Here is a 15,300-nt window from a genome sequence, read left to right as displayed (position 1 = left end):
TTTTCAGAAAGACTTAATTGGAAAAAAGAAACACCTACATTCCATTTTCTAAGAAGGGAAGAATTTCACCAAGCATAGATTATTAATCAACAAGCATTTATTGTATGCTTATTAAATGTCAGGTTCTATGCCAACCTTTGGGAATAGATGAAGAATAAGTATATTTCAGGCATGGGTGCTTATACAATAACAAGGAGACTGTATGGGAAAATAATTTGAAACAAAATTGGAAAGATGCAAAAATAATTTGGGGGAAATTTTTAATCTTTAGAAACAAATTATTGAATATAAGAGAAAAGCAATAATAAGTACATATATGCCACATAAAAATAGAATTCTTTTTATAATCATTGAAGATACAGCATAGCCTAGAATTTATAGAGAATTGACTCAAATTTATTAGAATACAAGCCATTCCTCAGTTAATAAATGGTCAAAAGAATAGACAATTTTCAGATGAAGCAATAAAAATCACTTCTAGTCATGAAAAAAATGCTCTAAATCACTGATTAGAGAAATGCAAATTAAGACAAATGAGATACTACTTCACACTTCTCGGATTGGCTAAAATGACAGGAAAATATGATGAATGTTGGAAAAGATGTAGGAAAACTGGAAATCTTAATTTTTGTGGGTATGTCATCTGTCTGCATTTCCAAACTTTAGAACATCTGCCCAAATACCATTGTAAGTTCTTGACTCTTCCTTGTATCTCTTTTTCTTCAGTGTCTAGTACAATGGAGTGTATATTGGAGGTACTCAGTATATGGTAATTGAATTGTTGTTGAATTAAGTATAGTCATTACTACACCACTTTGAAAATTACAAGAAAATTTTAAAGCCTTTTATTTTAACTGAATCCTAGTTTCTTGCAATTACTCAAATTTTATAGTTACAGATTGCTTATTTGCCTTTCTTAATCTACCTTTGTTTTTTATATACTTTTTCTTTCTTAAAAATGCTTTCATTTTGGATTTTTTAAAAAGGAGGAACCATAGCTGAATGCTTCTTTGTATTCAGGCTAAATTTTAGTTGAATTTAATAACAGCCTCTTCCTTCTTTTGAATGTAAAGTATAAAATGTCAAAGTGGCACTATATTAGAAGATTTGAAAAATTAGCAATATCTCGTTTGATTTCTTCATTGTGATTTTCATAAGAGAAAAGACCACTCTTTTTCTTCATCTCTTGCTAATATTAAATTTGTATGTAATGTTGTTTATTATTTTCTGATGCACCAAGTTTTTTCTTTTCAAAGTAATGCCATTTTCATGCATAGCATTACAGTGATGATTTCCTCTAGTAATAAAACTAATTGAAACAGTTGACTTTGTATAATAATTGTATAATCATCCTGTTAAAGTTTTTGCTCATGATATAATCTCAGTGTTATAGTTAATGAAACTGGGCCTCAGAAAGTTGACTAGTCTCTTGTTTCAGATATGATTCTCTCTCTCTCTCTCTCTCTCTCTCTTTCTCTCTCTCTCTCTCTCTCTCTCTCTCTCTCTCTCTCTCTCTCTCTCTCTCTCTCTCTCTCACACACACACACACACACACACACACACTCTTCATATTTGTAACTGCTCTGTCTGTAGGGATTAAGGATTGACAGATTTGCCTCATGTGACAAAGTCAGGATGTCTGCCATATCTTGAACCAAATCTTGTTGATTATAGTGTAAAGATCAAATCTCTTAACTTCTTAATTCAGTGACCACCTGCTTCTTCCCCTCACCTCATCATCCTTTTTGATTTCACTGCAATTTTTGAGACTATTAACTTTTACTCTTGAGTTTTCTGACAGTATTGTCTTCTGCTTTTCTCACTGATCTTTCTTATTCTACTTTTGTAGAGCATTTAAGTCTGCTACTTCCTAAGTATATCTGTCTGACAAGGTGTAATGTTTGTTTTGTGATTTCTCTTCTTTTGTACTTCTAAGGTTTTAGTTAATATCTCTGTGAAGATGGTTCCTAGATTTACATATTCAGACTCATATTTCTGAATTTCACTATTTTATTTCTGATGAGCTAATATGTATAAAGGCATTAACAAACCTCCAAAAAATATTTTACATTCATTCTGTCTTTTTCCATCTGGACCCTGTTACCTTTTACTGAGACTATAGCAATAATATTTAAATTAGTTTCTTCTCTAGTTCAGTGCTTAGTATAGGGCCTGAAACATAATAGATGTTTATTGATTAGTTGAGTCAGTCTCTTTCCTCTCTGATCCATCTTATTTATTTCTAGGTTTTTTTAAAAATAGGATTTTATTAAAAATTTTTCACATAACAAATACATTTTTAAAAATTAATTTGTCCCTCCTAGTTAATTTCATTCCCAGTTAACAGATTTCTTTTTCTTAGAATGAATTATTTAGGTATTCTATATTTTGTCTGCATCTCTTTCTTCTAAGATTTTACATTTGTTGGCATATAATTAGGCAAAATAGTTTCTTTTATTTCCCATTGAATTGTTGTGAGTGTTCCTTTTTCATTTCAGCTCTTTTAAAAATCAGGTGAGCTAATTATTTGTTATTATTTATTTATTTATTTATTTTTGAACTGAGGCAATTGGGATTAAGTGATTTGCCCAAGTGTTTGAGGTCAAATTTGAACTGAAGTCTTCCTGACTTCAGGGCTAGTGCTCTGTTAGGATTCTTACAAGGTACTTATGTATTTAGTTTACATCTTTAAAGGAGTTCAATCATTGGTTCACACATTAGACCTCACACCTTTAGAACGCATATAAAAGGACAAGCCCACTGGGAGGAGATGGAGAGCCAGGATTGAGTGGGGAGATTCACAAGTCCAGGAGATTCACAAGTCTAAAGGAAAAGCCTGCTCATGGACTTCCAGGACATTCAGAACTAGGATTGACTTCCAGGAGATTCACAAGGCAGAAACCCACAATCCCACACTCTTGCAGGCGGAGTCAGATTCATTCTATTTTCCATCTTTGTGCTGGCTGGAGACATTCGGACAAGAGCCAAGAAGAGAGATAGACTCTATTAAAGCTAACCGGGCCCCAGGAAAAGATTCAGGATTTTGAAGGATACGGAATAAAGGATCTGGATTTTAACTCCTGGCTGCATATTGGGATTATTGAACTGAACTGAAAGGAAGGCTGCCTCCAGACATTCTCCAAGAGATCTGTTCACAGAAAATGAGTATAATTAAGAGAACAGAACATTACAGTTCTCTATCCACTGTGCCACCTAGCTGCCCCTGTTTCCATGTTTTTGAAAGCATCCTGCCCATCATTTCTTAAATTACAATGTGTTTCATCATAATCATATACCACATCTTGTTCAGCCATTTCCCATTTGATTGACATCCTCTCAATTTCCAATTCTTTGCTACTACAATAAGGTCAAATAAGATAGAGTTAGTGATATTGCTGGGTTAAAGGATATGCATGCAGTTTTTTTAGCCCTTTGGGCATAGTTCTGCATTGTTCTCCAGAATGGTTGGATCAGTTCGCAACTCTAGTTTGCCAAATCTCCTATGTTCCTCTAACATTTGTCATTTTCCTTTCTGGCATAATAGCCGATTAGATAGATGTGAGTTAATATCACAGATTTGATTTTCTCTAATCACTGCTGATTTAAAGCACTTTTTCAAATGACTATAGATAGCTTTTATTTCTCCTTCTAAAAACTGTCTCTTCTTACTTATCCTTTAACCATTTATCTATTAGAGAATAACTAGTAGTCTTATAAATTTGACTTAGTTTTCTATATATTTGAGAAATGAGGCCTTTATTAGGGAAGCTTATTGTAAACATTTTTTTCCACAATTATAATTAGTGTGCATTGCCCTTTTTATCATTTGTCCTTCTCTCTGTCTCTCTCTCCTCTCTATGTCTTTCTCAGTTTCTTTCTCTGTCTCTGTGTATCTTTCTATCTCTATCTCTTTCTCTGTCTCCTCTCCACTTTCTCCTTAAAAATGTTTTGCTTCTGATCACTCCTCTCAATAATCCATTCTCTTATCAGGCCCCATACCCTAGTTCCCTACTAGTATATTTCTTTTAACTGCCTTATTTATGATAAAATTCTTAGGAGTTACAAAAATACTTTTCTTTAGAGGAACCTTATTAAATGCCTTATGTTTTTTCTTTTATCTTTACCTTTTTTCTTTTTCTTGAATCTTATATTTGAAAGTCAAATTTTCTATTTAACTCAAGAATCAAGAATGCTTGACAAGTCTTTTATTTTATTGTGTCCATTTTAGTTGCTGGGTAGATGATTCTTGGTTGTAATCCTTTGCCTTCTGGAATATTTTGTGTGTGTGTGTGTGTGTGTGTGTGTGTGTGTGTGTGTGTGTGTGTGTGTCAAACTCCTTTGTCAAACTTGATTTTTTTCCATGATTTTCTTTCATATCTGTCATTATTTTTTTCCATTTCTTCTTCTCATTTAATTTAAAAAATCTTTTTGAACCTTTTCAGTAATTCTTTTTGGGCTTCAGAGTAATTTACATTTTTTCTTTGTGGTTTTAGATAATAGCAATTTTGACTTTTTTCTTAAACTCAGTATATTTTGCTCTTTTCTGTCACCATGGTAACTTTCTATGCTCAGGTTCTTTTTTGTTGTTTCCTCATTTTTTATAGCTCATTTCTAGATTTTTAACCTTATGTGTTAAATTTGGAATCTACTCCTGGGTTGAGAGGTCATTGTCTCAAGCTTTCAGCTTTTTGTGCTGCTGTTTTCAGGGCTAATTTTGGGGATTGTAAAGCACTGTTATATGCTCTGGAATTGTGAACCAGCTTCACTGTCTATTGTTCCTAGTGTATTTCCTCATCTCTTGGGACTGTGACCTAGGCCCATGTATGGACAATACAACCAAGTCCCACATCCACTGCCAGCAAAGAGTTTTCTCTAATTTCCTTTTGACCAGTAATTGGATCATTTAACTTTTTGTGGGGTGAGAGCTTTAAAAGTTTCTCCCCATTCAGTAGGTAACCTTAGCCTCCATCCCCCCAAGGCCTGTTGCTGACTTGTCAGGTTGGGACCTGCATTACCATGCAATGGGCTGTCTTAGAGTGTGTTCCACTCCCACCTCAATTAACCAAACCTTTCTTGCCAATCTTATAAGTTATCTTGGGCTTGAAATTGTTTCACCATTCTTTTCTTGGTTCTGTTGCTCTAGAATTCATTTTCAGGCATTATTTTAAAATTCTTTGAGGGGAATTTGAGAGTTCAGGTGAGTCCTTGCCATTGCTCACCTTGGTTCTACCTTCTACTATACTTTTTTTGATAAAATTTTGTTTCTGTAGTTTGTTCTTTTGAACTTCTAATGCTTTAGTATTATATAGTCTCCACCTCTTTTATTGAATTTAATTATTGTGATCAATATGTATATAAATAGGTGCATACAAGTTATGTGCAGAGTAGGTGAAGCAAACTCTAAGAGAGGAATGTTCCAACATCTGGGAAGTGAAGATGAAAAAAGTGTTTTGTAAAAGCTGATATTGAAGGTGATCCTTGAAAGGAAGCCATAAACATTAAGTGCCTTTTATGTGCCAGACATTGAGTTTCAGTGTCAGGAATGCAAATAAAGATTTAAAAAGGTCCCTGTTCTTAGTGAGTTCATAGTCTACTGAGGGAAACAACACGGAAACAACCATATACTGTTATGGTCTAGAATTCTGAACTTGAAACAAAGAATGCTTACAGGTACTAAGTGTAATTGATAGAGACAATGGTTATCTGGTTTAGCATGGTTTAGTAGATTGATTTAATTCTACAACAAATAATGGTTTCCTAGTGATATAATGATTGGTGTATTATTCAGTGTGGAGCATGTAAGAGAGAAGCTCTCAGGGCCAGAAAAAAAAAAAAAAAAAAAAAAAAGCACACTAGAAGCTCTGGAAGGCTGAGACCGATTCATTCCATCGTCCACCTTTGTGGTGGCTACAGGCTGAAGCACAAACCTTTGGATTCAGAGAGCAGACAGGGGGGAGTTCAAGCTCTTGGAACCAAGGAGAGAGGTAGGGCTCTAAGAAATCTAGCTGAGCCCCAAGTGAAGGAGATAGGTCTTTGAAAGAGGTAATGAAGGATTTGGACTTGATTACTCGTGTGGTGATCATTGAACTGAAATGAAGGCTGCTCCCAGAGACCCCAAGAAAACCAAAACGAGAGAACACTACAATATACTGTTTCTATTAAGAATTAATTAGAAATAATTAACCAAGGGAGGACATTACAATTAAACAGGATGAAGAAAGACTTCTGTGGAAGCTGTAATTTTTTACTGAGCATTGAAGGAAGCTAGGGGGGTCACAGAATGTGTAGATCAAAAGGGAAAACATTCTAGGTATGATGGGAGACTGTCAGGGAAAATGCCATTTGTTTGAGAAGTAGCAAGGAAGCCAGTGTTACTTGATTTCAGAATACATACCAAGGTGTAAAGTGTAAAAAGACTAGAAAGGTGGGGAAAAGGTAGCTTATAAATACCTTTGAACACTACACAGGATATTTCATATTTGATCCTGGAACCATTTGAATTTATTGAATGTGGAGGAGGAAGGATGACATGGTTAAACCTTTGTTTTGGGAAAGATCACTTTGACAGCAGGATATACGGGAGTAGGGAGGGGAGATTTGTGTCAGGAAAACCAGAAAGTAAGCTATTTGCAATAAATAGCCTATATTAATGGAACCAGAATGGTGGTTGAGTCAGATGAACAAAGAGGTAGTGGAATGTTATGAAGATAAAATAAGGAGGATTTTTTTTTTTTTTTTAAACATTGCCAGTTAATTGGTTGTGGTAGGGTGGGGATGACAAGAGTGGAGGTCAAGAACATGAATTGTAAGACTGGAGAGATTAAGAAGATAGTGGGGAAGATAGGAAGAAAGGAGACTTTGGTGGGAAAAACAATGAATTTAGTTTTATACTGGTTGAGTATATTCTTGGGGATTCTTAACTTCTGTATACAGATTTCTATGGATTGTTTATTAACTTACAAACCTCACATTAACATTTATTTTCTTTTGTATTATTTATTTTATTAATATTTCTCAATTAATTTTGTTCTGGTTTAACTGCATTCATCAAGTGTTGTTTGCAGACCATATATTTGACATTTCTGAATTGTATGATAGTTTATCCAGCCATCCTTTTGTTGCTACTCATGTATAATTTTATAAAAAGGTCTCCATCTTTTTATTAAAAACAGCAAGCTTAAGCCAAAAGCATAACTAAAAGTTATGGTGCTAATATATCTTCCTCAACAGAAATATATTTATATCATAGCCAAAACTTAGTATATTTCTACATCATATCCAGAAATGGGGAATAGTAAATTTTGTTTCTTTTATCCATCCATTTCCAAGAATTTCACATGTTTAATATTCTGAGCTTTAGATTTTTTACCATAGAGACAGTTTCAATAAATATACTTTCAAATGATAATAGTTCTGAATTCTTTTATTTTTTTTTTAAAAGCTAATTTTGGTAGTAAAAATTTTAAGAGAAATTCCATTTCACAGACAATTTTAGTTGTAATGTTTGCCTTGTGTTGTAGGCTTCATTCAAGTTTTTAACATCCCTTCTGGAAAAATAAAATGGATGAAAATGCCATTCATATCATAATGGATACCTGCATGGATAGCTTGTTGAATTAATTATTAAATAGATCTTGTACAGATATATATAGATATAGATATATAGATATATAGATATTGTGATGCTTTGTTTTCAGTTTTCCATCAAGACTGTTTTTTGTTATTTTGTTCCTTGAAAGACATTTAAATACTGACTTTTAAAAATCATTGTTCCACTGAAATTCTGTATACTTTTTCATTAAGTTGACCATTCAAAAAAGTATAATGTGAAAGGACACTTCTCTTTTTATTTAAAATAAAATTTATTGTGAAATATGGTTTGGGAATAAAACCAAATAATCATGTAACTGTATTTTTGGAAAGTGTTTTTTTTTTTTTTTTTTTAATTTTAACTATAGCTTTTTATTTATAAGACATATGCATGGTAATTTTTCAGCCTTGACCCTTGCAAAATCTTCTGTTCCAACTTTTCCCCTATTTTCCCCTCTCCCCTTCTCCCTTTCCTCCCCCACCCAGATGGCAGGTAGACCAATACATGTTATATTAAATTATATGTTAAATGCAATATATGTATACAGATTTATACAGTTATTAAAGTGTGTTTTAGAAAACTAACAAGTTTTTTTAAACTTCTTTCCTGTTGTAAATTTTGTTTAGTTTTAATAAAGCTATTTAACCAAATCTAGACTGAGAGCTTTCCACATTTAAGAAATTATTGACTAATACATAAAGGATACATTCTTTATGTTAAAAAAAAGAAAGTGAAATAGTTCCACTTTGGTCCCACAAAGCTTAATTTTCATTAGATAGAATTGTAAGAGGTCAGAAAATTAATTTTTGGATAGTTGTCATCTCCAAATGGTATGCCCAGAAAAAAATAACTTTTAAGTTAATCTTTTAATAAGTGGGTATTACTTTGTTGTTTATTTTCAGATTTTTTTCTACCTTTTTCATTAAATCTTTATTATCTCATTTTAGATGAAAGTAGAACTGCAAGCCAGTTGGATGAGTTTCAAGAGTGCCTTTCCAAGTTCACTCGATACAATTCAGTTCGACCTTTGGCTACTTTGTCTTACGCTAGTGACCTCTATAATGGTTCAAGCATAGTCTCCAGGTAAGAATTGTGCATTAATGGGATAGTATGTGAGGCATAAAGTCTCTATTTTTTGTTTATGTGAGCATGTGAATAATCCTCATGTTTGTTTTTAATGTGGGATAATAGCTGGTCAAAATGTTTCTGGAAAACTTCCTGTTATGGTTATAGTTTCCTTTTCCAGTGTCACTTGTTTGGATTCTTTTTATTAACAATGTCTCTTTGATAATTGGATTTAATTATTCTGGTAATTTTCTCTTATTGGGAAAAAATGTACACATTTTTGCTTCAGTGACTGACTTTTATACTTAAGCCACATAAAGCCACAGTTCTAGTCTAATTCCATCAACTCTAGTTGTACCTTAATCTTTGAAAATCAGTTGTAGACTTAAGATTCAATTGTTTTAAATGTATTTGGATGACATTTTGGTACCTTTAATCTTGTGCTGAAAGTGCTTTGAACATTATCTAAGTGGCATATTAAAAATATGTCATTAAGAAGAAGAAAAATAGGTTTTCTAAAATGTAACAAGTCAGAAATTTCATATATTGCTATTTTTGTAGAATCAAAAGTATTTTTAATAACACAGTAAAAATAATTAAAGCATGTATTTCTTAGCAAAAATTTCTAATTACTAAATTACCCATGAAAGTCAGATTGCTGTAGCACACATCGGGTATGATTGACTGAGTTCACCCCAGCACAAATTACATGCAGATGAGGGCTCTCTTACAGTGGATATGAATTTTGGTAATTGACTTAAGTTTAATCTGAAATAGGTTTAATTTTGTAAAAAAAAAATCTTTCTTGAGCAATTACAATAGCAGCACTTCTTTTCACAGTATTTTATTAGAAAATGCTAGAAGAGCAATAAATCTCTTGATATTTTCAGAGTAGAGTGAAATTCATTATATAATAAGGTTTTGTTTTTGTTTTTTGTTTTGCTATTCAGAAGATCATATCCATTTTGAGAAGCTTTTATAGATCTTCATTATTAACAGAAGAGGATGATAGTCATTAGAAGCGTTAACAATTAAAAAAAAAAAAAAAGTCTTATCCACCCAGATTACACCAGTTAATTTCTTCTACGATTTCCCCCTCATACCTCTACACCTTTTCCCTAGTGGATTCCTCTTCCCCCTTTTTTCCATTCTTAAGATCATTGTGATATACCAGAAACACTTCTAGGCTTTATTTAATTGAACTTCTTCTGTGGCAGAATGACAGAAGGAGACATGTATCATCTTTGATGATGTTTGACCATAAGTAATTTATCCTTGATCTAGTGTATTATCATTCTTCATTTATATTTGCTTTTTATGTTCCTTTTCACTCCTGTGTTTGAATTTCAAAGTCTACATTTTTTAATCAACAATGTTTGGAGGTCTTGTATTTTATTAAGGATCCAATAGCATTGATTAGACATGCATCTTTTTGCATTCCAAGTTTTTATTTTTTGATACTCAAATAATTCTTCTTCTTCTTCCTCCTCCTCCCCTTCCTCCCCCTCCTCCTCCTCCTCCCCCTCATTTTTTCTTCTATTTTTTTTTCCTTCTATTAGAAGATTTGGATTTTTCTAGTGATTTTTCTGGGAGTTTTCACTTTGCTTCCTCCCTTTCCCGTCCTCGCCCCCCCCCGGAGATTACCTGTCGATTTTATTTCTATTTTGCCTTTTGGTTTTATGAAATCTAGGGAGTTTTCTTTTAAAATTTCTGGAAATAATGGTGTTTTTTCTTCTTGATTTGTTTTTCAATTAATTTAAATTTGCTATGAGCTACTTTACTTTTATTTTTTCTCTGTATTTGAGCTTTATTTTAAGATTGATTGTTGCCTCATTTAGTTGTTGGCTTCTATTTGGGTAATCTTCAGGGAGTTTTTTACATAGGCAAAGTCTTGTCCTGTTCATGCCAAGCTGTTCATTCCCTTTTAAATTCTTTCTTTAATATCTTTCATTTCCTTTCCAATTTTTTCTCAAGCACTCTCATTCCACTTATAGAACATCTTTAAATTAAAAAAAAAAAAAAAACTCTTCAATCTCTTTGAAGCAATTCTAGTTGAGTTTTTGCTCAAGGTATGTTATTCTTTATTGTCATTCTTTTTTTGTGTTTGTGTCTTGAGCATCTCTTTCATCATAACTCATTACGGTTGCATTCCTTTTGTGTTTGCCCATTTTTCCAGCCTATTTCCTGATTTCATAATAGATGTTAAATCTGGTCTCAGCAACACTTCTTGAACAAAAGTCTGGACTGGTCCTGTTGTTGCTTCCTTGCACTATTGAGTGTTGTGTTACTCTAAAATTTCAGTAGGTTGGATACTTACAAGCTTTCAGTGCTCCCAAAACAAACTGATCTAAGGCAAAATCTGATTGTTGCCATCCTTGTCTGAGCTCTCAAGTGCCTGACCTTGGTAGGTGTATGTGTAGGAGGAGAGTGCCATCAGACTTTGCTCCTAGAGACTTTGCCAGCTGGAAACCTCTGTGGCTCTTAGGGACAAAATTGTGGTCTGAATGTCCTAAGTGAGACCCTGCTCAGAACTTGAATTTGACTCATGCTTTTGTGGCCTTTCTCAGTACCCACGAAGGGCCTCCTCACCCAAAGAATACCACTTCCTTGTGCAAGTCCCCTTCTGAGTCTGCCTTGAATCTGTGACCTTTAACTAGGGAGTGAGCAAGAAAACTGACAGTTTGCATCTGTCACTGCCACAGGTACCCTGTATGAGTCTAGTAGTGACCCATGTAGACTTGCCTTAATTTCCAGTTTCTTCCTGAGCACCAGAACATTCTACAAGGAGCATGTACTGACCCAACCCTGACTCCAGTGTCCAGAGTTCCCTATCTGTCTTCACTATCTGAAGCTCGGTTGTTGACCAAATGACTTAACTGACTTTTTCTGGATTTCCCTATCATTATTCAATCTGGTGCATTTTCTAGATCTGTTTAGAGAAGTTTGTCTAGGGGAAATTTGTACATTGTTTTCATCACTTGGCTATCTTGATTCTGCCCTTTTTGTTACTGCTGAGGTTTTTTGTTTGTTTGTTTGTTTGTTTTTTAATGTTAAATACTTTAAATACTTTGTTTTTTTAGGGAAAGTATAACCATATCTGACTGCACAATTAATACAAAGTACACAGAATTGAATGTGAATTATTCATTATTCCCCTGGAAAATATTGCAAAGCATACTGAGAGTAGTAGTCTTAGAAAATATTAGTTATTAAATGTGCCTCCCTCTGACTTTGATCTAATTATGCAATAAGTCCACAAGGTGGCAGCCTTTGTTTAGTTTGGAATAGTTAAAGAATAAAGCTGACCATTTAAAAGTAAATACCTTTTTTATAAACATTTCTTAATGATGTATGGGTTAAATAAAAGCCATTAATAGAATAGGATAGTGAAAGGTTAAAAGTGTGTGTGTGTGTGTGTGTGTGTGTGTGTGTGTGTGTGTGTGTGTGTGTGTGTGTGTGTGTGGTGTAGTAGTAGTAGTAGTAGTAGTAGTAGTAGTAGTAGTAGTAGTAGTAGTAGTATTGGCTATTTTTTTTTTTTTCCATTCTATTTTTGTACTTTCAGGGTTTTCTCAGCAGTCTTTATCATAACATTAGACATTTAGTAAATGTTTATTGATGGATTGCTTTTTAACATTTTTTTCTAATGTGGTGTATAGTCTTTGGAAAAAATAATATTAAGTAGTTAATGTATATACCTATATTTGGAAATGGCAAATATTTCTTGGGTTAATAGAATCTTATAGCAAGAAGGGAGCATTTTAGAGATCATCTTGTCTAAATTTCAGAATTGGTAGGGGCCTCAATAGACATCCATTTTAAACTATTAAAAAAAGATTTTTTTTCAGACTAACTTTATAAAACAAGAAAACAGATCCAGAGAGGTGAGAGGAATGACTTGCTTACTTCATAACTCCAATTAAAGTATTCTCCCCACACCTCCCATCCCCCCTATTTAATTTTTGTATGCCCAGTAATTGTAGTATATCCTTTAAGTATTACTGTTCAGTTTTGCTTAGCTACCTGAATTAGGTTGAAAAGGCCCTTAATTTCTTTACATTTGTCCTTAGGACTTAAAATATTCTTTTGTCATGGAAAAACAAGCAAACAAAGTTTTCTCTTAAGAAATATAGGTGATACAGTGGATAGAAATACTGGACTTGGAATTAGGAAGTTATGGTTATTGTTCAGTCATTTCAGTCATGGCTAATTCTTCTTAGCATTTGGGTTTTTCTTGGCAAAGATACTAAAATGCTTTGCCATTTCCTTCCCTAGTTCATTTTGAAGATGAGGAATCTGAGACAGACGATATTAAATGAGTTGCCTAGGGTCACATAGCTTATAAATGTCTGAAGTGGGATCTGAATTTAGGTATTCCTGACTTTTGCTTAGTAGAAGTCTTTATTCAGAGATAGAGTGACTGGTTATTTGTGCTGTTGAGAGTAGTCTTGATATCAGATGTGGATTGATATAGAAAGGTTTGTATTGTGGAAAGAACCCTAAAACGTTCTTTCCAATCCTTTGATTTTCAGATTTTCCCTAAATTTTCCTTTTGACAGTACCTTCTCTTATCCTTAAACAATTTAGTCTACACATTGGCAGCTAGGAATACATTTTTTTCCCCCTAATCTTGGAAATGTTTTAATATTTGCATTTTAGTCTTTTTCTGAAAACAAATGGCAGGTAAATAATCTATGAGTTCACATTTATAAATTACAGCCTGAGTTACATGACAAGATAAATGTTTTAATATTATGATTTTGAGTCTGCAATTGATTTTATGACATATCATATGACAATATCCTATCATACATGCTTTTTAAGTTTTTGTTTTTAAATTTTATTTTCTGTACAATATAATTTGAGGCATTAAAAATGCTTTCAGATATAGGAGAAACAACAAAACTACTAACTCTTAAGTTGAATTATGCTTATTCACACACTTAGTTTTTGCATTCTTAGAATTTTAAACCTTTACTTTTCACCTTCCTTCCTCCCTTCTTCCCATTTAGTAAAGATGCAGAAATGGAGTTTGGCCAGATTTTGCGATACCCTTCAGTGAGATTGAGTGAAGACAAGTTATTTGTTTTTGCTTTAAAAGTAGGAGTTTTTCCTTTAGCCTAAAAAAAAAAAAAAATAACTGTATTTTGAAAGATATTTCCTTCTATGCAGTTATTCTTATATCTTTGATGAAGAGAGCTTTTATTTGAGGAAATACTATTAGTCAGCCAGTAAACATTTATTAAGCACCTACTGTATACCAGGTGTTGTGCTAAAGTACACAAATTATTTATATATTATCTATTTCTAATCTATATCTGGGGAGGGAGAGAGAAAGGGAAGGAAAGAAAGAAGGAGAGAGAGAGAGAGAGACAGACAGAGATAGGCAGAGAGACATTCCCTACCCTCAAGGACCTTAGAGTTCAAAATAAAAGATAACATAAAGAAAGAAGCTAAAAAGTGGGGTTGGTGATAGGGGATGAGAGAAGGTACCTGATGATGTGAGATGATGATAAAGCTAGGAGAGAAATGAGTTCTAACCTAGACTCTTTCCTTAGAGATTTTGGAGCTCATGACACCATCTTCCAGTCAGAAGGACAGAGAATGGTTATGAAATTGGCTTCTCTGTATAATATGACGTTAAATAGTCAGTACATATGATTATGGAGTCACTATGGTGGAATTTTATTTTTATCTTTGTAATATTAAAATATCTAGATGTACTAGAATATTACTTCGTTTGAATGCTGTTAATATATAAAAATTGTCTCACTGATAATCAGGTGAGCTTCTAATCATCTAATTTACATTTTTTTTAAAGTTTTGACTAATTGATTAGGTTTTCAAATTTTAGTTAATTGCTTTGACAAGTAATTTTTACTGTGCTACCTCATAACTTCATATATTCTAAGAAGCCCTTACCAAAATATTTCTTAAATTACAAAAAACTCCTCCAAAATTAAACCAGTTTTGTCTTTATATCCTTAAACAATATCTTCTTGTTCTATGGAAATACATATTCTAGCTCTTTCATTTTACCTTCAAGTATATTTGATTCTTTTTAGAATAATATTTTTCCCCCAAGGTTTCAGGAAAACATTGTCTAGCAATGATTACATGGCATAAGGTGTCCCCAAAGTCTTTGCCCAGCTTTAAAGTAGAGCTGATACTGAGCAAAGACTTGGATTTGCATGTTCATTTCTTTAGTTATCTAGAAATTGTCTTATTTCTGATCTCTTTGTTGTATAACAGGTAAAATTTGTTGGCATTTACAAATGTTTTCATAGGGAGTTTATGGTTCTTAAGAGAGTTCTGTAGTTTGTAGTTCTGTAGATGTCAATCTAAACCTAGCCTCCCTTCTCCTGTTCATCTTTGGGCCCAGCTCATCGTCTTTCTGTATCTTCTGTCTGTGATGCAAAGAAGTTTTCATAGGATCGTTGAACAGTTGTTTTTTTTTTTTTTTTTTTCCTGATGGAATTTTGAAGATTTTGGTGTGTAGCTGAGAAATACCTAATTGGAAATGAATTATTCAGAATAGAATTTTGTTATACTGAACCAAATGTTTTTTCATAATTAACAAGAAATAAGCACAGTGAGATTTTATTCTCTATATTTTTCATTCACTTGCAAAATTGGAGTGATTCAGT

At 33.1% G+C, this 15,300-nt stretch overlaps 1 protein-coding gene across 1 annotated transcript in view; it reads left to right on the top strand.

Moving 5' to 3' along the window:
• The window catches only part of COP1 (COP1 E3 ubiquitin ligase), a 253,868-nt gene that overhangs the window by 115,034 nt on the left and 123,534 nt on the right, over nt 1-15,300 (top strand). The window contains 1 exon segment of the mRNA XM_074308440.1: nt 8,539-8,674. Coding sequence (XP_074164541.1) covers nt 8,539-8,674 — 136 coding nt within the window.

The sequence above is a fragment of the Sminthopsis crassicaudata genome, chromosome 4 (genome assembly GCF_048593235.1).
Source record: "Sminthopsis crassicaudata isolate SCR6 chromosome 4, ASM4859323v1, whole genome shotgun sequence".
Classification (NCBI taxonomy): domain Eukaryota; kingdom Metazoa; phylum Chordata; class Mammalia; order Dasyuromorphia; family Dasyuridae; genus Sminthopsis; species Sminthopsis crassicaudata.
Note: the sequence above shows the minus strand (reverse complement) of the source record. Positions and strands in the feature narration are given on the sequence as shown.